Source organism: Macaca mulatta, chromosome 10, assembly GCF_049350105.2.
Source record: "Macaca mulatta isolate MMU2019108-1 chromosome 10, T2T-MMU8v2.0, whole genome shotgun sequence".
Classification (NCBI taxonomy): domain Eukaryota; kingdom Metazoa; phylum Chordata; class Mammalia; order Primates; family Cercopithecidae; genus Macaca; species Macaca mulatta.
In genome coordinates, this window is record NC_133415.1 from 15,624,726 (window position 1) to 15,650,044 (window position 25,319).

Genomic DNA, 25,319 nt, shown 5'->3' on the forward strand with positions numbered 1-25,319 from the left:
AGACATTGCTCAGAGACATTGCACTTTTCATGATAGATTGTTGCATACTAAGTAGAAACTATATTTGTATTTAGTATTTTTCTTTTGAATGAAGAAAAATATTGCCAGCATTACTTTTAAAATTGTTGTACTACCTTTTGAAACCTTGTAAAATGCCAAAACAGGGTTATATATTTCAAGTGTATCTGACTTCCTAATTACTTTAAACCTTTTACTGCTGTTTTTCTTTTTCTCCCCTTACAACCTGTCAATTCCCTTCTTCCCCCCATACTTTAAAGAAGGAAACTGAAATTCCTGATGTAATGTATATTTTTTCATATATATGTTTAAGAGACTGGGTTTTGCTATGTGGCTTAGCCTGGTCTCAGATTCTTGGCCCCAAGCGATCCTCTCACCTTGGCCTCTTGAGCAGCTTCAACTAGAAGCATGAGCCACCACTGCACCAAACCTGATGCAATGATTTTCTGAAAGATAGTGAGATGAGAAATTGGGTGAAAGAGACTTGGCAAGTTCACTGAATTCCTTGAGCCCCAAACCCAAGTTTCTGCCTATTTAATAGCTTTCATCTAGTATTTTTTGTTTTGTGATTCATATTTACCAGTTGGCTACTGTGGTGGTAATTGTAATGATAACGATAGTATATAATGGTCTGTTTACATCATAGTTTAACATACAGATGTTGAACTATCCACAACTTAGAATGGTTCAACTTAACAGTTTTCTGACTTTACAATGGCACAAAAGCAGTACACATTCAATAGAAACCAATGTTCATTCAGTAGAAACCGTCCGAGTACCCATTTTTTCACTTTTATTACAATAGTCAGTAAATTACATGAGATATTCAACACTTTATTATAAAATAGGCATTGTGTTAAATGATTTTACCCAACTGTAACCTAATATAAGTGTTCTGAGCATGTTTAAGGTAGGCTAGGCTAAGCTATGATGTTTGGTAGGTTAGGTGTGTTAATGCATTTTTGACTTACTGTATTTTCAACTTACGATGAGTTTATAGGGACAAACTCCCATTGTAAGTTGAAGAACATTTGTTCTCTATTTGGGTTTGACAATGTCCCTGTGATGTAGGCATTATTAACTCCATTTTGCAGATGAAGAAACTGAGAGTGTCCATATTTGACTTTTTCTCATTATATGAATTCAAGAATGGTTAAGTTAAAATTTTATTTCTATCATTTTGGTGTGGAATAGTTATGGATATGGAATAGTTATGGATAGTAGATCAGAGTGGATCAGAGTGATTCACCAGTTGACTTTTTGGCCTAAACTTCCTGCCTAGACATTTCAAGATTCTTTGACAGTCTCCTGTCGTGGTCATCAAGTTTGCACACTGTTGATGTGCATAAAGCTTTCTGTTTCAAGTGAAATTTAGTTTTGGGCAGGGCATGGTGGCTCACACCTGTAATTCCAGCACTTTGGGAGGTCAAGGCAGACAGATCCCTTAAGGTCAGAAGTTCAAGATCAGTGTGGCCAACGTGACAAAAACTCGTCTCCACTAAAAATACAAAAATTAGGCCAGGCGCGGTGGCTCAAGCCTGTAATCCTGGCAGTTTGGGAGGTTGAGACGGGCGGATCATGAGGTCAGGAGATCGAGACCATCCTGGCTAACACGGTGAAACCCTGTCTCTACTAAAAAAAATACAAAAAACTAGCTGGGCGAGGTGGCGGGCGCCTGTAGTCCCAGCTACTTGGGAGGCTGAGGCACGAGAATGGCATAAACCCGGGAGGCGGAGTTTGCAGTGAGCTGAGATCCGGCCACTGCACTCCCGCCTGGGTGACAGAGCGAGACTCCGTCTCAAAAAACAAAACAAAACAAAACAAAAATTAGCTGGGTATGGTGGTGGGCGCCTGTAATCCCAGCTACTTGGGAGACTGAGCACAAGAGTCACTTGAATCCGGGAGGTGAAGCTTGCAGTGAGCCAGAATCATGCCACTGCATTCCAGCCTGGGTAACAGAGCGAGAGACTCCGTCTCAAAAAAAAGAAAAAAAATTGTAAGTTAAAGTAAAATAATTTATTGTTGAAAACATTTAGGATTAAGTTCATCTGCATATAACAGTCTCCTCTTCCCCATACAGAGTCTTAAACAAGAGAGAGATTCATTTGTCTTTCATGAAAAAGAAGTCTGGAATTAGGCAGTCCAGGATGATATGGTGCTCTCTGGTTACCAAGGATCTAAGATCCTTACTGCTATTTGCTTCTCTGACTGTAGGATGGGCCTAGATGATTGCTAACCTTCAGCCATCATTTCCCCCTTTCCACAAAGCAGTTTGAGAGGAAGAAAAGAGGGGTATCCCTTCCCCTACCTAAGAAAACTTCCAGGAAGTTCCACATGACATTTCTGCTTATATCTCATTGGTCGGAATTAGTCTTAGGGCCATACGTAGCTGTAGTGGAGGATGGAAGATGTAGTCCTTTTCTGGTGAAGCGTGTATAGTAATATGCTAAAATGAAAACTGGGGTTTTGTTACTAAGGAAGAAGGGAAGAGAGGATATTGGGAAACCACTAGCATTCTCAGCTCCAGGGCCTATCAGAGTGACCCAACCTTATCTCCCACATGATGTAGAAGACTATTCTGTGGCTTCCCTGGGAGATTTTCAATGAGTCTTTGCCATGTTTTCCAACAAGATGATTTTTTTCTTGAAATGTATATACCTTTATACCTTTATGCAAAGTTTTTTAAAATTATTATTATTTTTTTATTTTTATTTTTTATTTTTGAGATGGAGTCTCACCCTGTCGCCCAGGCTGGAGTGCAGTGGCGCCATCTCGGCTCACTGCAAGCTCCGCCTCCCGGGTTCTCGCCATTCTCCTGCCTCAGACTCCTGAGTAGCTGGGACTACAGGCGCCCGCCACCTTGCCTGGCTAGTTTTTTGTATTTTTTTTTAGTAGAGACGGGGTTTCACTGTGTTAGCCAGGATGGTCTCGATCTCCTGACCTCGTGATCCGCCTGCCTCGGCCTCCCAAACTGCTGGAATTACAGGCGTGAGCCACTGCGCCCAGCCTGTGCAAATATTTTTTAAAAACTGAATAATACAAGATTATGATAAGGATCACTGCAGTTCCCATTTTAAGATCAACTTTGAGTTTTTTTCCAAAATTGATTAGTTTGTTGGAAATGGAGATTCAAATGGTATAGAATGAGTTTTTTGTTTTTGTTTGTTTTTTTGATGGGGGGGACAGAGTCTTGCTCTGTCGGCCAGGCTGGGATGCAGTGGCGTGATCTTGGCTCACTGCAGCCTCCACCTCCTGGGTTCAAGCAATTCTTGTGACTCAACCACCCGAGTAGCTGGGCTAACAGGTGTGCGCCACCATGCCTGGCTAATTTTTGTATTTTGGGTAGAGATGGGGTTTCACTCTGTTGGCCAGGCTGACCTCCTGACCTGAAGAGATCTGCCCATCTCGGCCCCACAAAGCACTGGGATTACAGACATGAGCCACTATGCCAGGCCATAGAATGAGGTTTTAAGTAAGAATAAAGTCTGTGTGAAATATTTAAATATCTGACCATTGGTAAAGGAAAAAGTGTGATTTTTTTTTTTCTTTAGTTTTTTGAAGCCTGGGTAAGTCATTAGATTATACATTTTTGGGGGATAGAGAACTAGCTTTTCTAAAATGTATGATTATTGTTTTTTGAATAAATAACATTTATATAAGTTAATATTTTAAAAGTACAAAATGGTCATGTTGTGAAAAGTTGTTCTCCCATTCCTGTCTTGAGTCCCCAGTGTCTTTCCCCTACAGGCATTCGGTGTTTTTTCTTCTTGTGTATAATTCCTCCCTTTCTCTTTTCCTCCCATTTAAAAAACCACTGGTTTTAAAACCATTGCTAAACCTTTCTTTTTTCACTTAATGGCATATGCAGTATGCATGGCTTAATGATAAGGATACATTTTGAGAAATGTGTTGTTAGGTGACTTCATTGTGAAAACGTAATAGAATGTGAAAACTTACACAAACCTAGATGTATACCTGACTATGTATCATATATGGTACAGCCTAATGCCTTTAGGCTGCAAACCAATACAGCATGTTACTCTACTGAATACTGTAGGCAATTGTAACACAATGGCAAATATTTGTATATTTAAACATATCTAAGCATGGAAAAGGCACAGTAAAAATATGATATAATCTTATGGGACCACCATGGCATATGTGTTCCATCATTGACTGAAACATTGTTAGGCAGTGCATGACTCTATTAGAGTATTTCATAATGGTATTTTAACAGCTTCCTCATCCCCCTCCCCCAAGGCTATACTGTTCAGTGTTTCACTGTATGGGTAAGCCATAATTCATTAAACAGAAGAGTCTTGTCTTACTTCCATATCTGTACCTGCTCTGTAAACAGCATTCATTCATATTCAAGGAACTGAACTCTTGAATCTGTACAGAATATTTCTCTTCTTGATGACTGAGTATCCTGACTAGCTGAGAGGATTTTCCCTTCTTTGAGGACCAAGATATTTAAGATTCAGTCATTTCAGAAATAAATCCTTCTAAATTGTGTTGTATAACTATAAAATTTATTTCTTCTTAACAGTAACATAGTGGGCATTTTTAAATGGTTTTAGCACAGTTATCAGCATCAGTATTGTTTAGGAATATAAAAGAGTAATATTTCAGGAGGTTTTGCCTTACTAAGTGACACCATTTTGACGTATATCATCTATCTATTTTACCTGCTTTTTAGATTTTTTTTTCTCTTCATCTTTCTTGTTTCCTATGTTGGCTGCCTCTAACGTAGTATTCCTTTATCTTCTGCTACTTATTCCCCACTGCTTCCCAGTCCCCTTTCTTAATTTGCTTTGTAAATTTTTGGTGGAAAATTAGCTAGATAAGCAGGACAGAAATATTTCTAAAATAAAAATAAATAGATTCAGAGAGAAGGTCTGATGGAGTTTCCTGCTGATGAAAACTTTGGAATGAATGTTTTGGAATTCTGAATACTTAGAGGGCCTTTTTGCTTCCTGGTTATTATGGTGTTCTAGGACAGCTCTGTCTAATGGAACTTTCTGTGATTATAGAAATGTTTTATGTCTGCCCTATCCATTATGATAGCCACTGTCCTCACGTGACTCTTGAGCACTTGACATGTGGCTAGTATTAACTAACTGAAATTTTAATTTTAATTAAGTTAAATTCACATAACCACATATGACAACTGGCTGCGTGTTAGACGACATAGTTTTAGACTGTAGTTAACTAACTTATATACAGCAAGTTTGATTAGAGGAGAGCTTGAACTGGGATACTATTATTTTGTTGTGCTGAGAAGAATAAATTTATAGTTTTGGAAGGGAGACAGTTTGGAATGTAGATTATCAGGATTATCAGATTAGCTTAAAGTAAATTATTAAATTGGAACTCCTTTTTCATATTGACATTATGATTATTTCAAAGCGTAGCATTCTAAAGCCATTGATACCAGCATTTATTTGTGGTTTGTATCTGTGGCAAAGCTGTGAGTCCTTTTGGTAACTAGGGTGAAATTAGTAGCACTCTAACTTTATTTATAGGACTTGGTTAGACAGTTGCCTGAGTGCCAGAAACTCCTACAAATAACTTTGACCTTCCCTAACAAAAAGTCAAAGGATAAAACGTTTCATAGTAGAAGATCTCAGTTGTATCTGTCATACACAAAACATTTTCTAATGAAGAAACCTGTAACAAAAAAATGCATAAATAATTAAAGATTTGGTAACTGCTAGGAAGAAAATAAACAGGGCACAGTGGAAGAGAGTATAGGCTTGTGGGGAAAGACCTCCAACTAGATAGAGTAGTCTGGAGAGTTTTATTTGAGGAAGTGATATTTAAGCTGAGATCTAAGAGAGAAGAAGGAGCCTGTCTTGCAAATAATGAAGCTGGAATGAGGAGGGATTTCAGAAAGAGGGAATGAAGGGGTGTGGGGGAGAGGAATTGACACAAGATCAGTGTCTTTAGAACTGATTGAGAGGAGATACAGTATGAAGTGAGATTGGAGAAGTGGGCACCTAGCAGATCGTGTAGGACCTTAAAGACCATCATAAGGAGTTTGGAAAGAAAAAAAATGTAATGTGATGCCTGCCGGAGAAGCAGGAGAGTGATATGATCTGGTGTTTGTTTTACAAAGTTTCTCTGGCTGCTGTGTGATGAGTGTTTTGGAAGGGAGCAACAATGGAAATGGGGGAACTAGTGTGATATTCAGGAAAGAGATGATGGTGGCTTGGGTTAAGGTGGTGACAGTGGAGATCAAGTGAAGTCACACACACACAGAACTTGCTATATAGGTTGGATGTGAAGGATGAGGGTAAGGGAAGGGTTTCTGGCTTTCATAATTGTCAGGTAGTACCAGGGGACTTCAAGGGTGGTGATGGTGGAGAATTAAGGACCAGTTTTGGGCATGTTGAGTTTGACATGCTTGTGTGACAGCTAAGTAGTCATATTGGAGCGTGGGAAGAGGTCTCTGCTGGGGGTGTAACTTGGTAGTTACTGACAAGTTGATGGTATTTGAAGTAATGGGAATGGATGAGACAACTTCTAGAGAGAAGATGACTCAGGATTGAACCCCTAGGAACACTTACCTTTTAGAGGTCTGTCGAGGGAGAAGCCATAAAAAGATACTGAAACAGTAGCCAGTGATGCATGAAAAAAACCAAAAAGATGACATTGTAGTATCTCAGAAGCTAGAAGAAGAGAATGTTTTTAGAAGGTTGTCAGCTGGCCGGGCGCGGTGGCTCAAGCCTGTAATCCCAGCACTTTGGGAGGCCGAGACGGGCGGATCACGAGGTCAGGAGATCGAGACCATCCTGGCTAACACGGTGAAACCCCGTCTCTACTAAAAAATACAAAAAACTAGCCGGGCGAGGTGGCGGGCGCCTGTAGTCCCAGCTACTCGGGAGGCTGAGGCAGGAGAATGGCGTGAACCCGGGAGGCGGAGCTTGCAGTGAGCTGAGATCCGGCCACAGCACTCCAGCCTGGGTGACAGAGCCAGACTCCGTCTCAAAAAAAAAAAAAAAAAAAAAAAAAAGAAGGTTGTCAGCTTTGTTGAATCCTGCTAAGAGGTCAGATAAATGGGGAAGTAGTAGACCTTGATAAATCGATTTAATGGAGTGGAGGGCTTGGAAACTTTGTTTTGAGTAGACTGAAGAATATGAGAGGTGAAAAAATTGAGACAGGTACAGCCAACAACTTTTTCAAGACAATTTACCCTGAAGTGGTGAGCAGGGAAATAGCAGGTAGCTGGAGAGAGATGAGGGGTCAAAGGAGAACTTTAAAAAGTTAGGGTTCATTTAATCATTTACTTACTATAGGACATTAGATTTAGTGGTAAGAAGATACTGTCTGAATGCTTCTCATTTAAAATTACATACTTAGATAGAAAATTAGCTAAGAGGTTGTGTGTAGTGGCAGAAAATTAGCTAAGAGGTTGTGTATAGTGGCTCATGGCTGTAATCCCAGCATTTTGGGAGGTTGGGGCAGGAGGATTGCTTGAACCCAGGAGTTCAAGACTAGTCTGGGCAACATAGTGAGACCCGCCCCTTCTCTAATTTTTTTTTTTTTTTTTAGCTGGAGTGGTGGCATGTGCTTGTATCCCAGCCACTTGGGAGGCTGACGTGGGAGAATAGTTTGAAATAGTTTGAGCCCAGGAGGTCAAGGCTGCAGTGAGCCACGATGCCGCCACTGCACTCCAGCCTGGGCAACAGAGTGAGATCCTGTCTCAAAACAAACAGACAAAAAAATACAATAAGAAAATTAGCTGAGAGTAGGTGGTGAAGAGCGAATGAGAGAGGTTTGAGGAGAAGCAAGAAATAGTCATTTTGGGGAGTAGGAAAGCTTTCAAGGGCAGCTTTGGTGGATTGCTTGGCATCGTTGAGTGTCCATTTGAGGTTTGTGATCATGAATATATAGTGAAGTCAGTCAGCTTGGTTGTGTGATTTTTCTTCAGCAACATTCAGCTGATTGGGCACAGGCACTAGAAAAGGCAGACAATTGGATTTAACCGGGATTGGAGTTTTGTCAGATGGCACTGATGGAGAGGACAAATGATTGAGGGTATTTGCAAGGGAGAGATTGTAATTATGGAACACAGCATCAAAATTGGACAAAGTGGGTGCAGAACCGGAGTGGGTAGGTAATGAAAAAGTGGTTGGGATGGTAGGACTTCATGAGGTCAAAAATTGTAGGGAGGGGATACCAGAGAAAGTTAGTTAGAAGTAAGGGAAGTTCTTTGAGAGTATAATTGAAACATAATAAAGAAAGATGAGTCTTTTAAGATAATGCAGCTTTCTTTTCTTTCTTTTTTTTTTTTTTGTGAGACAGAGTCTCACTCTATGGCCCAGGCTGGAGTGCAGTGGTGCAATCTCAGCTGACTGCAACCTCTGCCTCTAGGGTTCAAGCGATTCTCCTGCCTCAGCCTCCTGAGTAGCTGAGACTACAGATTTACCACCACACCTGGCTAATGTTTGTATTTTCAGCAGAGACAGGGTTTATCAAGCTGGTCTTGAACTCCAGACTTCAAGTGATCCACCTGCCTCAGCCTCCCAAATTGCTGGGATTATGGGTGTGAGCCACCGTGCCCAGTCAAGATAATGCAGTTTTCTGTTTTAGGGATAGTAGCTCTGGGTTTCCTAATAACTAGGAGTAAGAGCTCTAACAAATCACTTATTTGCCTTTCCCAAGAGGCTAATTTTGAGATGGACCCCTTTCTCCATGTATACATCTAGAGCTTAGTTTAGACATTATAGAAGGTAACCACTATTCACAGAAGTTTCTGGGTCTGTTCTCTTAATGACGTCAGTAGTAGCAGTGTTTTGGCCAGTGCACATGTACAGTATGTGTACACCAACTCCCAAACCCTATCTCTGTCATTTGTTGTTGTTGTTTACTTTTTTCTTGAGATGAGGGTTTTACTATGTTGCCCAGGCTGGTCTCAAACTCCTGGGCTCAATCAAACCTCCCACCTCAGCCTCCTGAGAAGCTAGGATTACAGGCTAACACGACCACACCTGGCTTCATTTGTTATTTAAAGTCTTGGTAATGGGCAGAGGTAGAGTGCAGGGTTATATCCAAGGTAAGTTTTTCAGTGATTTCTTCCAGTCTTGATTCAGTTTTGTCAGTGAATAGGTATGGTTTAGTGGAAACGATCTTGGAGTCTTAAAAACCAACGTTGAACTTTTGGCTCTTTATTCACTAGCTGTGAGACCATGAGTGTATTATGTTACCACTTTGAACCTCAATTTCCTTTGATCTGTGAAAAAGATAATAGGGCCTATCTTACAGAGGTATTGTGAAGATGCAATGAGATAATGCATGCAAAGTTGTGGCACATAATATGCTCTGAGTAAATAGTAGCTGCTGGTGGTGTTTTATTGAAATCAGCAAGTAGGAATGTTCACTGTTTTGTCTTCCACGGTGGCTTACATCCTCTAACTGGAAAGTGGCAGCCATATCTACCCCTTCTCCCATGAGTCTCTACTGCTGCATGTGGCCAGTGCCTCTGTCTAGACCAGCTTATCAGATTTCAGTGTGCCTGAGAATTACCTGGGGCTTTTGTTATCATTTGATTTTGATTTTGTAAGTCTAGGGTGGGGCCTGAGATTCTTCAAATCTAAGGAGTTTCCAGTTGATGCTCATTCTGCTGATGCTGGTCCATGTGTCACATTTGAGTAGCAGAATTCTATTAGAGATTGCCCTGTGGGAATCCCTGCTATTTTAAGCTGAGAGGAAGTGAGGGAAAAAGAGCCTCATTCTTTCAGCTTTTTTTTTTTTCTTTTAGTCAGATTCATAGACAATACTCATACATCTCATTTCTCTAGCTCGGTGTTGTTTTGGTGAGTCTGTATTGTCTCTACCAGTCCAGGAAGTGATAGGAATATAAACTATGTATAGAGGGTTGCCTCAGATTTCTTATGAAAAATTTTTAGTGCTTGATTTTTCAGGTACATTTTTGAGAAATTGTGCTAGCTCCCCCGGTATACCTACTTCCCCCCACTATCCTCTTATAACCACAGAGAAACTCGTGTAAAACAAGTAGCCTCCCAGCCTGGCCAACATGGTGAAACCCGGTCTCTACTAAAAATACAAAAATAGCTGGGTGTGGTGGCGGGCGCCTGTAATCCCAGCTACTTGGGAGACTGAGACAGGAGAATCACTTGAACCCGGGAGGCAGAGGTTGCAGTGAGCTGAGATCATGCCACTGCACTCCAACCTGGGTCACAGAGTGAGACTCCATCTCAAAAACAAACAAAACAAGTAGCCTCTTGAATTGTTGGAGTCAGAGGCAGAGAATCTAAAATGTGGCTCCAAACCCTTTCTGCCCACAAGACTCACATTACAAAATCCAGCATTTTTGAGATGTAGGAATTCAGGGTGCAAGGTTGGAATTATTGGCAATACTCATATTGCTGTCCCAGATTATCTGATTTTTCTTTCTCAGAAGCAAGCATGTCAGAAACTTCCTCGTGGGCCCTCCTCAGAAGACTTTCTTCAGTGCTCAAATGGACACATTCTCTCCTCTGAACTCACAGACAGTGTGATAAGCTATCAGTCACAAAGTCTGATAACATGCTCTCCTGATAGAATGAAGTGTGTAGGCATCTTAATCTCTGGATGATTCTTTTTAGAGTCTCTTTATAGTGTAGAGTTTTTACACCTTTTTGTCTCTTAATGTGAATTGTACATAGTTACAAAGCATAGCTTTCCTTATTTGACTTTGATAATTGGAAAGAAATTTGTTTCTTCTCCTGCCACTTTGTTCCCCTTTTTTTCTTTCTTGGTTTTTTTTTTTTTTTCCTTTTTTTTAAAGGTAGAAAAATGTGAACATGCAGGAGCATGAATAAAAAAGATAGCTTCCCTGTGGGTTTTTGGTTTTTGTATGTATTTATAAAGGAAACGTACAGAAGAGTTTTATTTCTAACCAGACTGACCACCTAATTTTAAAGATTATAATCAGAAAAGGAATGGATGCATTTACAATAGGAATTTACAAGCCCTTCCTGTGGTTCCAAAAAAGTTTATGATGGTTCCACCCATGGGAGTTTTAGAGGTAGTTTTCAGAGTTTTTGTGACATATTTAAACTTTTCTTTATTTTGAGGGTTTCTTTTCTTGGTATTTTTCTCCAGCTTTGCTGCAGGGTATGTGTTTTATCTTTATTTTATTTTATTTTAGAGACAGAGTTTTGCTCTCATTGCTCAGGCTGGAGTGCGATGACTGGATCTCGGCTCACCACAACCTCTGCTTCCCGAGTTCAAGCAATTCTCCTGCCTCAGGCTCCTGAGTAGCTGGGATTACAGGCATGCGCCACCATGCCCAGCTAATTTTTGTATTTTTAGTAGAGACAGGGTTTCTTATGTTGGTTAGGCTGGTCTCGACCTCAGGTGATCTGCCCGCCTCGACCTCCCAAAGTGTTGGGATTATAGACGTGAGCCACCGTGCCCAACCTTTTATCTTTATCCTATCCCAAACTTGATTAAAAGATAACACTATAAAGTTACAGTATGAAGATCCAGAATTTCATTATATTTATTTTATTGATACTTGGTTGAGAATGAATGACTGCCAGTGGTCATGGTGGCTCATGACTGTAATCCCACACTTTGGGAGGCCCAGGCAGGTGGATCACTTGAGGTCAGGAGTTTGAGACCAACCTGGGCAACATAGTGAAACCCCGTCTCTACCAAAAATACAACAAAATTAGCCAGGCATGGTGGCGTGCGCCTGTGGTCCCAGCTACTCTGGAGTCTGAGGTGGGAGGATCACTTGAGCCTGGGAGGCAGAGGTTGCGATGAGCTGCGATCACGCCGCTGCACTGCAGCCTCTGGGCTACAGAGTGAGACCTGTCTCAAAAAACAAAAAACAAAAAAAACAAAAAAGAAAACAAAAAAAGAATTGTGGGAGAAGATGGTGGCTGCTGCACAATCCTGGGTTCCCGGGCCCTGCCAATGTCATGTTCTGCCATTACTGCAATAGCCACATCTGTGTGTCACGGCCCACTCCATTGCCAGCTTCATCATGCCCTCATACCTCATGAGGTGGACGTTCCTCAGTCAGTGGGATTGTGGCCACTGTGTTTGGAGCAACAGGATTCCTGGGCCAATGTGTTGTCAACCACCTTGGACGTATGGGGTCACAGGTGATCATTCCCTATTGGTGTGATACGTATGACATCATGCACCTTCGTCCCATGGGTGACCTGGGCTAGCTTCTGTTTCTGGAATGGGACGCGGGAGATAAAGATTCTATCCGACGAGTAGTGGAACACAGCAATGTGGTCATCAATCTTGTTGGATGAGACTGGGAAATCAAAAACTTTGATTTTGAGGATGTTTTTGTGAAGATCCCCCAAGCAATTGCTCAGGTGTCCAAGGAAGTCGAAGTTGGAAAATTCATTCATGTTTCGCATCTGAATGCGAATATTAAAAGCTCTTCTAGGTATTTGAGAAATAAGGCTGTTGGAGAGAAAGCAGTGAGAGATGCATTTCCAGAAGCCATTATCATAAAGCTGTTGGACATCTTTGGAAGAGAGGATAGATTCCTTAATTATTTTGCAAATATGTGTTGGTTTGGTGCTATACCCCTTGTTTCCTTGGGCTGGAAGGCAGTTAAACAACCGCTATGTCGTAGATGTATCCAAAGGAATTGTTAATGCAGTTAAGGATCCTGATGCCCGTGGGAAAACCTTTGCTTTCATTGGGCCAGATGGGTACCTCCTCTTTGACCTGGTGAAGTACATCTTTGCTGTAGCTCACAGACTCTTCCTCCCGTACCCCTTGCCACGTTTTGCCTATCAGTGGGTAGCAAGAGACTTTGAAATAAGCCCATTTGAGCCCTGGACAACAAGGGATAAAGTGGAGCGGATTCACATCACAGACGTGACATTGTCTCACCTGCCCAGCTTAGAAGACCTTGGTATTCAGGCACCACCACTGGAACTCAAGGCCATCGAGGTGCTGCGGCGTCAGCGCACTTACTGCTGGCTGGCTGCTGAAATTGAGGATGTGAAACCGGCCAAGACCGTCACCATTTAGTGCCTCCTGAGTAACTCTTGGTTTTGGTGTCTTTTGGGTCAGCCCATGTGGTTTGAGCACCTAGCCAGGTGGTCTCTTTAGAGAATCCTGTACACAGTGAATAGGATTTCACCATTGAGGTTTAAAAAAAAAAGAATGAGTGTCGAGTAATAACAGACTCTTCAAAGAGTTCGAAAAAATGAATCTCTTGTCAGTGTAATTTTAATATAGTTATTTAGAGTATAGTATAGGGAGTGTTGGTGACTTAAGATTTAGGGCATGAGCTGTGAAACTAGAGAGGGAAATTGTGTTTAAAAACTGATTATGGACATGTAAAAGAGTCTAAGTAACATTTTATGGGAAGTCAAGATTTATTTTTCTTTTTTATTTAGAAAACGGGCTGTCTCAGTTTCAGTCTTGGAAGTTCTTTCTCCTCTTTTGTACTAGAAATGTGGTAATCTTGCCTTCAGAAGAAGCAGAGAGGTTCTCTGTAGAGAAAAAGAAAAGGTTCGGGTGGGGCCAAGAAGAATACCTGCCCCACCTCTCCAAGTTTAAGTGAGCTGGCAGTTTAAGGTGGGAGGAGAGAAAAGGTTCTTCTGCGGAAAGCATGCGTTCAGTGTGGAAGAAAAGGAAAAGTGATTCTATTTCTACCCTAAGAGGAAGAAACCCCACTACGGCGGGTAACTAAGCCCAGAGCACGCACAGTGGGAATATTAGGTAGGGAGAGTGAAAGTACCTGCATGGGGCCTACCTTGAGTGTGAGACTTGTAGACCTTACTTGGAGATTTTATAAGCAGGAAGGAGCTGTTTCAACATGTCTGAGGGGGAGCCAAAACCCTGAGGCAGCTGAAAGGTGGTTTTTATTTGCTTTTTATTTATTTTATTTATTTTTTATTTTTTGTTTTTTCTTTAATAAGTGGGAAGGAGTGGAATATTCCTCAAAACCTATTACCCTTTGAGAATGTTTTTTGCACCTACTATGTGCTAGGTACTATGCAAAAGACTCCATGGCCAAAAATAGATGAGTCAAGACGAGATGTTAGGTCTCCACCAAGGAAGATGTGCAAAGGAGAAGTGGTTTGCTATAGGAATACTTGGAGAAGTAGCCCGCAGAGGTGGTCAGTGCCATGTTACAAACACCAGGCCCCACAGAGAAAGGAGAGCTCACTCACAGCTGGGGTGTGCTTTTGGATTTGAACATGGAGAAATGGCTCAGGGAAGCAAGGAACATGGGCCTTGACATTGGCATTAGAATATGGGGGATAATTACGTGATTTTCTGAATAAAAACCATTAGGACAGGTGATTTGATAATACTTGTTCACCACTGGGCATAATGAATAAAAACTTGCCTGGCAATAGGAGGCACTTAATAAATGTTTGAACTGAACTGAAATTAGAAAACATGGTCACCAGGAACATGGCAGACCGTTTATGTAGTTATATCATTCCAACACCTCTGAAAGGAGTATTATACCTATTTTTTGGTTGAGGAAACAGAAGCCTGGACAGGCTGGAAACTTTCCCCAGGCCATAATGATATTACTTGTAGATCTAGAATTGACACCCAGGCCGTGTACCTTAGCCTGCCTACGTGGTGAGTAAAGTGTCTGTACCATGCTAGGAGCTCATGATCCACTTGACTCTTTCAGAAGCCCGGCTATGTTGATCTGAACTAGGGCAGTAGTAATAAAAAAGATGAAAAGCCTATTCAGTTTTATATCTTAAGTTTTCTTGTGTTTTAAAATCTTGTAAGATTAAGAATTATTAGTGGTGAAATGACATAAAGAATAGTGGTGTCCAGCAGACATTGTGAGAAAGGAATGTGGGCTCTGAGCAGGTTCTGTGTGTGTGCTTGGCTTCTGCAAGGGGCTCCACAGTTGGGGCAGAGGGAAAGCTTGGCTCACTCACCTGGATCTTAGAGGGCAGAGATTTTTGATTGCTTCATTCATGTTTAAAGAACTCATCTTAAACTAATGTATATCTAGCACTAGAAACTGGTGCTGGTGGTTTATAACTGACCCCACCCATCCCTGTCTTTTGCAATAATCTTTGTGAGTGGTGATTGTGTTTCTAGAAGTAGAATTACAGAGAGAGATTCCCTGAAGGCAAATACAGAGCGAGTGTGCTGTACACTCTAGTTCAGATACTCAGGGCTGGGAACTCCCAGAGAGAGAGAGAGAGAGAGAGAAAGAGAGAGAGAGAGAAACAGAGAGAGAGGGAGAGAGAGAGGGAGGGACGGAGGGACGGAGGGAGGGTGAGAGGGAGGAGAGAGAACAACAGAACAGTCAGCTGGAGAGGAGGGGGGAGGAGACCAGTCTTTTTTTTTTTTTTTAGGATTTTTTAACTCAAGTGATTTTGGGGGGTTTCTCCCCACCTCAAACCCTTGCCCCCCAGTTCTGGCATCTTCTTTCCTACGGTTCGCTGAAGTGCCTTTTTTGCAGTCCAGGATCCACTGACCGCTGAGTTTGAGCAGCCCGATCTGACATGATGTACCTCTGGGTGAGTACAGAGTGCTGTGGGTGAGGGTTTGCACTTGCACATATAAGGAGTGGAAAGCTGCGAGGTTCTGCTGTTGCACAAATGGCCTCCCCATAGAACACAGACTGCCACATCCCCTTCTGTTCCAAGGTGTTAGGTTTTTAAAACCTAGCAGTGATTGTGACATTGTTTATTTCCTCCCCCTATGTTATTTATCTTGTCAGACTTAGGTGCAAGGGCTGAACTCCCTGCACAGTACCATCCCCTGGGCTTGGTAGGTTTAGAGAAGGCAAGTGGGGCAGGTGAAGTGAGCTGGTTGCTTCAGGAACTGCAGTCTTCCTGGTGGCTCAGGATCGACTTGTGTTTTGTTTTGGGGGTACTGACCTTCATAAGCCATGTCTTTAGATATTGAGAGCCAATAGGTGGCATGATTATTAATTAGGAATAAGCTTTCATAAGCTTTTATCTATTAATTATTACTATCCTTCACAGTAGTCTTGTGAAGTAGGTCACTCACTACTGTTATTAAAATTGTATGAGGAAAGTAATTAAGTCACAAAGAGTGACTTGCCCATAGTTAGAAATCAAGTCTATAGCAGTTAGAATAGTAATTAATAATCAGACATTATAAAGCATTTTATGTTTGCCAGGAATGTAGTACCTTCTATTATTGTAATTTACCATTAATTGTAGCATTGTAGTTTGGGATGGAGGAAAACTTTCTAGAACTGGAGAAGTTTGTAAATTATGATATGTGACAACTTTTAGAGGAATGTCAGAGGAAATAATACAGAAACTGCTCCCCGCACCCGCCTGCAATTTTTAGTTGTTAAGACAAGAACATCTTATAGTCCATTGCAAAGATGGCAGTATGTCTCTCGAGCAAACAGCTGTTGTGTGTTGCTAAGGGAGCCTACTAGATGTGATGCCCTTGGCTACTAGCCAGCTTTTTGAAAGTTTCCCTTTGCCCTTTGCCCTTCAGCCCAGATGTCTGGAATTGCAGGAACCTACTTGGCTAACGCAGGCTAAATTTATAAATTATCAGAAAGCAAATTTTAACTGCGTTTGGAGAGATGGAGCTTGTTCACAGAAGACGTATATGTATATATGTGTGTGTTGGGAGGGGCTGCTTTTCGTGCTTCTCCCTTCATGTTTGAATATGACCTTGAAATATTATTTTCTCTCCTCTATTGATTTTTTGTGTAGTCTTTGTAAGAGCTCGGAACTTTTCTGACACACTAATGTGCATTGAGTAGTTTTTGCCTCCCTGTAAACTAGTCATCTGTGCAGGCTCTTTGCAGCCTTGTGGGTGGGATTGATCAGCCCTGTTGACCTGAAGGATGGGCTGTTCTGTCTTTTGATTTGTTTGGAAGAGGAGTTATGAAAGGAAGCAAGTTGAATTAATCTCATTTTCACTCACTTATGTTTGATGAAAGCAGACAGTGACAGTCTCCTTAGTTATTTCCTTTGTGTTTACGTTACAGTTATTTGTATATTTATCTCAATTGATTTTTTACTTATTAACCCTGGAATAGAGCTTCTGGCCTGATGCCAGATTGAGATAAAAATATGCCAAGATTACTATACCCCACAACCCTTGGAGCAGCCAGCTGGGGCTTGGGAATCCCCTGGTCACTTTGATCATGTTCTCCCTAATTTGTTTACCACTTTGTGCTATAAAAAATATTTCCTATGTGTGCCATGACACCTGAAGGCTTGGGTAGCACTGCCTAGAGGGCAAAAAGCAGGTCAGCTCTATCTCTTTTACTATTTGTCTCATCTAGCCCAGTGCCTTTGTTTACTTTATTGAGGACGTGCAGAAGGAGCCATAGCGAATAATGCCCAGATACGTAGAAGGAAACCTGGCTGGTCACGCATTCAGTGGGAGGCACAGAGGAGCTGCTGTGGACTAGGAATAGGAGATGAGCGTTTTAGTGGAGGTTTAGCCAGTACCAAGCCATGTGACTTTCGGCAGTCATTTGACTATTTTGAGACTCAGTTTCCACATCCATAAGATGATTGAACTGAACCTCTTCTTATTCTGAAATTCTGTGAAGTGAATTTTATGTAGCAGTAGATATGCCTGAAAAATGTCCAGTTCCACAAGGATGTTTAGGTCCAGGTGAACAGAGAAAACTGTCAAACATACATGTATCACCTCCATTGCTTGCTTGGTTTGGTATCAGTAATGGGTCAAAGGCACCCTTTCTGAGTATTCTAGAAAAATTACTGGGCTGTGTTTAGTTGTCAGTACCTCTGAATTGGTGCAGATAGACATTTTTAGGAGTAAAAGTTATAGGTTATCCAGGCATTTTCATTTGTGTAGTTAGATGCAGCTCATTAATTTGCTCCCGTGTGTCTAGAACTCTGAGATAGAATGCTATCTTGTGCTCTCTCTATACTTCTTTGCCAGATTTTCTCCCCGCTTTCCTGTTGAGTCATCCTCTTTTTTAGTGAATTTGGTAGCGTCAGTTGGCAGCCTGAGGTGGTGAAAAGAATATGGGTTTCAGAAACTTCACTAGGTCTAAATCCCACCTCTGCCATTTCCAAGTGTTTGACTGTTAACAAGTTACTTAACCTCTCTGAGCCTCAGTTTCATTTGTCATATAGGGAAAATAGTAGCACTCAGGATTGTTGTGAAGATTTGAGATAATCTGTGAAACATACTTAACATGGTGAATGGCCCACAATAGATGCTCGGTAAATAACTAGTACAAGCCAACTTTTTGCTTTGAACATTTGCATAGACAGACTACTCACCATCCCAAGTGTTTTCTCTGTCATGTTGAGGGTATCTTTGAATTCGTATAGGGAGAACTTTGATAAACACAAACTAGTTTTTTGTGAAATATTTTCCTGCTTAATTTGTATGTTAAGTACTCATGGCTTGGGAGCCCTTGTTAAGGTTGCCTCCTGATGGAGAAAATCCCCACTGTTTGTTGTAAACTTTTTTTTTTTTTGAGGTATACAGTACTATTAAGCATTCATTGTGTCATTTATTCTCCCTCTGTCATCGCCATCATCAAAAACAGGGAGAGGAAGAGACAGACAGACAGATATGATTCCTGTACTGAGGGAACTTACTTGTTTGATTTGTATAATTTATATCCAATAAACATAATTATAGACCACTTACTTAAATTACCAGAAAACAGGATATGTTCTCCCTGTCTGAGCAGTCTTAGCTGGACAGGCACCAGGCACTCTCTTACTCATGCTCTATGTGGATGAACTTCTGGATTTTATTTTGAACTGTTGTTTTATCATAGATCAATTCTGTCTTCTTAATAAATCAGTTCAGCCAACATTTAATGAATGCCCATAATGGGTAGAACCAGCTGTTGCAAATACAAAGATGATTAAAGACATAGTGCGCCCTGGCCGGCCTTAGTGGCTCACACCTGTCATCCCAGCACTTTGGAAGGCCAGGGTGGGCAGATCATGAGGTCAGGAGATCGAGACCATCCTGGCAAACATGGTGAAACCCCATCTCTACTAAAAATACAAAAAATTAGCTGGGCGTGATGGCACGCAACTGTAATCCCAGCTACTCAGGAGGCTGAGGCAGGAGAATCCCTTGAACCCAGGAGGCGGAGGTTGCAGTGAGCTGAGATTGCGCCTCTGCTTTCTAGCCTGGGCAATAGAGCGAAGACATAGTGTGCCCTTAACAAATTTATAACACCATGGCAGAGAATCAGTGTACACAGATAATAATGATTTTTGTACGCTATTCAAATCTGTGTACATAGATAATAATGATTTTTGTATGCTATTCAATTAACACATATAAGTGAAGTTCTTTTATGTGCTATTTCATCCTCACAACATTGCTAAGGACTAAGTATCATTATCTCTATTGTACAGGTGAGGAAAGCAACTATGAGAGAGTATGTGACAAGCAGTAAATGGCAGACCTGGAAACTCAATCTCATCTTTTAAAAACTATGGCTCTTATTTCATTTTACACTAGCTTCTTTTGGGAGAATCTGATTTTTTTTTTGTTTTATTTTATTTAATTTTATTTTAAACTATTGAATGATAACATTTAGTCCTCAGTGCACCTGGGTGTTAGCTATTATCTTCATTTTTCAGATGAGAAAGCAGATATTTCAGTAACTTGCAAAGTTATACAGTTTGCAGTTATCAGAGTTAGAATTTGAACTGTGGTTTGTCCATCCCTAAAACTTGCTATACCACAATTAACCTCATTTTGTATTTGTTCAGTGGTGTCCAGTTTATCAGTATAGTAGTCCCCGTTATTCATGGCTTCACTTTCTGTAGCTCTAGTTACCCAAGGTCAATCACTTTCCAAAAGTATTGAGAGAGATAAAGAAACCACATTCATGTAACTTTTATTATAGTATATTCAATTTTGTTATTAGTTATCCTTAATCTCTTACTGTGCCTAATGTACAAATTAAACTTTATCATAGTATATATAGAATTCAGTACTACCCAAAGTTTCAGGCATCTACTTGGGGGTCTTGGAAGATATTTCCCACAGGTGAGGGACACTACCTGTACTACCATTCAGCATGGCACAAGGCTAGAGTAGAGAAATGAAAATAAGGAAACCTGAATTCTGCTTTCTTCCCCCTTCGTTACTTGAGACAATTACTTAACTGCATATACCTTGATTTTTCAGGTTATGAAAAAGATGTATTCTTAGGAACATTCATGGAATAATCTTAGAAAAATGCATATCAGCCATTTTAGAAATGAAGTAGCGAGTGACTAGTGGCTTTATCCTAAAACTTGGAAATCACAGACTTTGAGTCAAAAGATACAGTTTTAGGTCTTAGTTGTGCCATTTGTCAGTGTATCATCTTTCTAGCATGTTTCCTAATCTTTAAAATGGGACCAAGAGATTATTGAGATAACCTGTGAAAGTTTCTGGAAGTTCTTTTGTGTGAAACAAAAATAAGGTAACAACAACACCTTATTGTTCAGGTTTCACGTTAGTCATTTAGTGCTTTTTATCACTACTTTGTCACTCTAGTTGCTCTATACAATTAGAGAACTAGACTTAATAGTAAGTTGAATTATCACAAAATGTAGACAACGGCTCAGTTCAGATAACATTTAAGATCAGGCTAAGTTCGGATAACATTTAAGATCAGATACCATGATAGGTATGGTACTTGACAGTGAAAAGCCATTAAAAGATTATAAGTAGGATTGGGAGTAGGGTGAAGTGAAGTTTATAATTAGATTTGTTTTTTAAAAAGATACCTACACAGATTAGAGGAGAGTAAAAGTGCAGAGAGAAGTTAGGTGATTGTCATGTAAGAGTCTGAGTGACAGGGAAGGTCATGCTAGAATGGGCTAGAGGGAAGCGGAGCTGTATTGAGAGATTCAGAAGGTAAAATTGACAGGATGTTGTAATTCAGAAGAGGACCAGGTTTTTGTAGGAGAGAAGATGAAAGGGATCATGGGTTTGGTTTTGGATTTAGTACTTGGGTAACTTTGAGATGTTCAAGAGGAAATATTGCTTACATGGCCACCTAAGTCTGGAAACAGAAGGAAAGATAGAGGCTTTCCTCTATTGTGAGAAGTCTGCATGCCCCAAGCGGGTCTCATAATGGCTTAAAATGATAATGGTCTAGGGAGGAATGTAGAGCAAGAAGAGAAGTTAATGCCTGGAGAAGAATGAATTTTCTTTTCTTTTCCTTTTTGAGACGGAGTCTTGCTCTTTTACCCAACCTGGAGCACAGTGGCATGACCTTGGCTCACTGCACCCTTTGCATCCTGGATTCAAGCGATTCTCCTGCCTCAGCCTTCAAACAGCTGGGATTATAGGCACCCTCACCATGCCTGGCTAATTTTTGTAGTTTTTATGGAGACGGAGTTTCACCATGTTGGCCAGGCTGGTCTTGAACTCCCGACTTGTAGAGATCTGCCCGCCTCGGCCTCCCAGAATGGTGGGATTACAGGCCTTAGTCAGTGTGCCTGGCCAAGATTTTCAGAGGAAGCAAGGAACTAGGTTTTGGAGACCTTATTCTTAAGGAGGAAAACCAGGACATTAGGAAATCAAGATAAGAGATTACGGCAAGGCACTGAAAACCGTCCTTGGGTTTAGCAATATGGAGGTCATTGGTGACTTTAGCAAAGGTTATTTTGGTGGAACGATGAGGGCAGAAGCCTGAGTTTAGCAATATGGAGGTCATTGGTGACTTCAGCCCCCCTTCCCTTTCTGCCATGAGTGGAGGCAGCCAGAGAACCTCACCAGATGCAGGTGCCAGTGCCACACTTCTTGCACAACCTGCAGAACTGTGAGCCAAATAAACCTCTTTTCTTTATAAATTACACAGCCTCAGGTATTCCTTTATAGCGACATTAAATGGACCAAGACAATAGCCTAGAGCAATGGGCTGTATTGTATAGCCTAGGTATGTAGTAGACTAGACCATCTAGGTTGGTGTAAGCACACTTTGATGTTCTCACACAATGAAATTGCTCAGTGATGCATTTCTCAGAACACATTCCTGTTAAGTGACACATGACTACTGTATTGCAGATTTGAGGAGTGAAGCAAGGTATAAAATAGTAATCTCAAAAAATGGGGAGTAAATTTACTACAGAGATGAAGTAGGCTTAAGATTTGTGATCATAAATTTGATGTATGTGGTGGCGAGTCAGTTGTGTGAGTTTTATCCAGCGATCTTCTGTTATTTAAATGCAGGAGAGAAGTAAGTACATGGTTGGAGCTACCAAATAAGTTAGAGTAAGGGAAAAGAGGACAAGGAAATTAAGATTTTTTGGAGAAGACTCTGTATAGTATGGGGCCATAGGATCTAAACTGGCTTAGGAGGGAAGTAGAACATGAGAAGGAGTAATAGTGGAAAAGTGGAACGAACAACCTGTAAACTAGAGATCTTAAGGAGGCTGGAGAATTGCCACAGGGGTCAAACTACTATTGTAAGCAAATGCTTGATGGTGTGATAATAGAATACTTGAAATTTTTATAGGTGATGATTGTGTTAGAATATGATGCTAGGTGAATGGCTTTAGGTAAAATGGTGGAAAAATACAGTTGGTGCTAAAGATTTCAACAAGAAGGCCAAAGTGTTGAATCTGTGTGGCTGCTGAAGTTATCAGAGTGATAAGAGTAACAATGGAGATGAAATCAGGGAGCTGTATTTAGCAGGTGATAGGTGCAGTTTGCCTGAAGGGAAGAGAAGTAGTTTGGAAGCAGTATTGGGAAGGAAGGAAGAGGATACCTGGAAGGTCCAAAACTGCATGGTAATGGGGAGTAAGGTGGATGCTTGCCCCTGCTGAGGTATGTGATGGGTAAGAGAAAAGTGTTTACCGTAGAAGCAACAGTAATCTCAGGGGCAGTCAGGTTTCCTTCAGATCAAGAGTAAAGAGAATTTCACAGAAGAGAGGTCAAGTATATAGAGGAGTTTACTGAGAATAGCTCATGACTTCCAGGGCGTGGGAGGGCAAGAAAGAGCAGGAGGTGGGATCAGAGAAGGCATAGAGAACAGTTACCATTGTAGTTGTTCAGGTATGAGGTAAAAGGCCCTTGAGGTCAGGGTTTGACAGTGAAAATAAAGATTTTAAGTAGAGAGGAAAGTCTTATGCATGAAAGCTAAAAGATAGTAAGCTTCGGTTATTTAGTAAAGCTGCCTTTACTATTTGTTTTAATGTGACATTTAACTATCTCTTTTTGGTCATGTTTCAAACCAGAATATGGAACTTTGTTGTAAAATGTATAAATTAAGGACTAAATTCGGAACCAAGTAAGTAAATACTCATTGTAGATTTTAAATTGTTCGTTTGGAGGAGTAGAAAAGCAGCGTGATCAAAGCACACATATTGACAAGTGGGAAAGGGAGGGTGGAGGATTAAATGCCCAAGATACATTTCCTCTGGTCCTTTTCCCAACAACAACAAAAATCTATTTTAGGAGCTGTAGTCTTACTTCACTAACTCTCCTTTCTCCTTGGTTCTAGAAAACTGTACAGTCATGTACCGCATAAAGACGTTTCAGTTAGCTATGAACCGCATCATTCATCAATACAGTTGAACGCATCAGTCAATGCAGTTCAATCCTATGGTGGTTTCCTAAGAGTGTATAAATAACAATGGTATCTTTACTGTCCCTTTTTATGTGTTTAGATACATAAATACCATTGTGTTACGATTGCCCACAGTCTAGTATTCAGCAGTCATATGCTGTACATGTTTGTAGCCTAAGAGGAATAGGTCATACATACCGTATAGCCTAGGTGTGTAGTAGGCTATCTGAGTTTATGTAAGTACACTCTATGATGATCTCACAACTATGAAATCACCTAACAACACATTTCACAGGATGTGTTCCTGGCATTAAGCAGCACATGACTATATTGCTTTTAAAAGTTGTAATCTAGTTGAAAGCATTGCATTCCTGTTTAGAATTAGTATCTTTTTCTGAATGTGAGAACTTGGTGCTCTGCTTCACAAATTTTTTTTTTTTTAGCATCTTTTACTATTATTAAATAAGAGAACATATGTTACTTGTAATTGAAGGCCAGCATAGAATAGACATTCCACAGATATTGGTTGAGAAGTTAATTGGATATTCTAGGTATAATGAACTGTCTGTGTAGCAAAGTGTTCAACTACAATAATGGGTTTGGGCCAGGTGCGGTGGCTCACACCTGTAATCCCAGCACTTTGGGAGGCCGAGGCAGGCAGATCATGAGGTCAGGAGATCTACACCATCCTAGCTATACGGTGAAACCCTGTCTCTACTAAAAATACAAAAAATTAGCTGGCATGGTGGTGGGCGCCTGTAGTCCCAGCTACTCGGGAGGCTGAGGCAGGAGAATGGCGTGAACCTGGGAGGCGGAGCTTGCAGTGAGCCGAGATTGTGCCACTGCACTCCAGCCTGGGTGACAGAGCAAGACTCCGTCTCAAAAAAAAAAAATTAGGTTTGGGTTTCAGTTAACCCAAATCTATAGGCTCTGTACTGTCTTAATTGTGTATTAACTTGTATAGTGTTTACTTGCTTGTTTAAATATAGACCATTGATTCAGAGGTTAAATAAATAAAGACTGAGCTTTCATTCCCTAAAATAACTGTCCAATTATTTTTCCTGAGTGTGAGGTGAACCCTTTAATCACTGGCCAGATTCTTGTGTCCATGAAAATCAGGAAACTGACTGTGGTTTCATGGTGTTTCACATCATATGCTAGTTACATTTCTGTCCCTGGCCTAGTCATTAGCCTGCTGTGTATTAGACACATGATCTTTCTGCTCTTGCGTCTCATCTGTAAAATGGGCATGATTATTTCCCAGTAGAATTGTTCAGTATTATTTCTTAGATAAATTGACATCCACATAAAAATATTCTTAATGATCTATTTATTCTGCTTCTTGTACAGTACTTGAAATTGCCAATTAGGTAAAAAAAATTATGTTTTTTTTGGCAAGATGGGACTGAAAGTCTCACTAAACAGTACAGTAGATGCCAAAGGCTGGGCAGGGGTGGGGGGACAGAGCACGTGTTGGGAAGATCAATTGTTAATGTGTCTATGTTCTCCTCTGCTATAATTCAGTATTTTTAGATATTTATTTTTATTTTTGTGTTTAATTTTATTAAATTAAGGTTATTAAAAATAAGTTTCTTGGAGTCATTGAAAATCAAAACCATTTTTGCTTGTTGCTCAACAAGTTGCTGTAATATTGGATATCTGCCGATAATATTCAAACTGGAGAAATTTTCAATTGTTAAAGGCAGTTGGGATTGGAAGGGATAAGAAAACAAATTCCCGAGTGCCTCCTATGATAGGATGCTTTCATTACTATTGTCTTGTTTCATCTTACAGCAGAGAAGGAAGA

The 25,319-nt window shown here is 40.7% G+C and overlaps 1 protein-coding gene, 1 long non-coding RNA gene and 1 pseudogene across 38 annotated transcripts in view; all 3 read left to right on the forward strand.

Annotated features, from left to right (window-relative positions):
- Nucleotides 1–25,319, forward strand: part of RBFOX2 (RNA binding fox-1 homolog 2) — a 295,158-nt gene that overhangs the window by 121,091 nt on the left and 148,748 nt on the right. For 4 of the 37 annotated variants that reach the window (XM_077948085.1, XM_077948093.1, XM_077948094.1 and 1 more), the window contains exon 1: nt 15,262–15,512. In XM_077948085.1, the coding sequence (XP_077804211.1) occupies nt 15,498–15,512 (15 nt within the window). In that variant the 5' untranslated portion in view covers nt 15,262–15,497. 37 annotated transcript variants of the gene reach the window in all.
- LOC144331750 (uncharacterized) lies at nt 7,593–10,818 on the forward strand. Its single transcript, XR_013399142.1, has 2 exons — nt 7,593–8,351; nt 10,175–10,818. It is a non-coding gene; the product is annotated as an uncharacterized LOC144331750 (long non-coding RNA).
- On the forward strand, nt 11,671–13,148 carry LOC107000653 (NADH dehydrogenase [ubiquinone] 1 alpha subcomplex subunit 9, mitochondrial pseudogene; annotated as a pseudogene).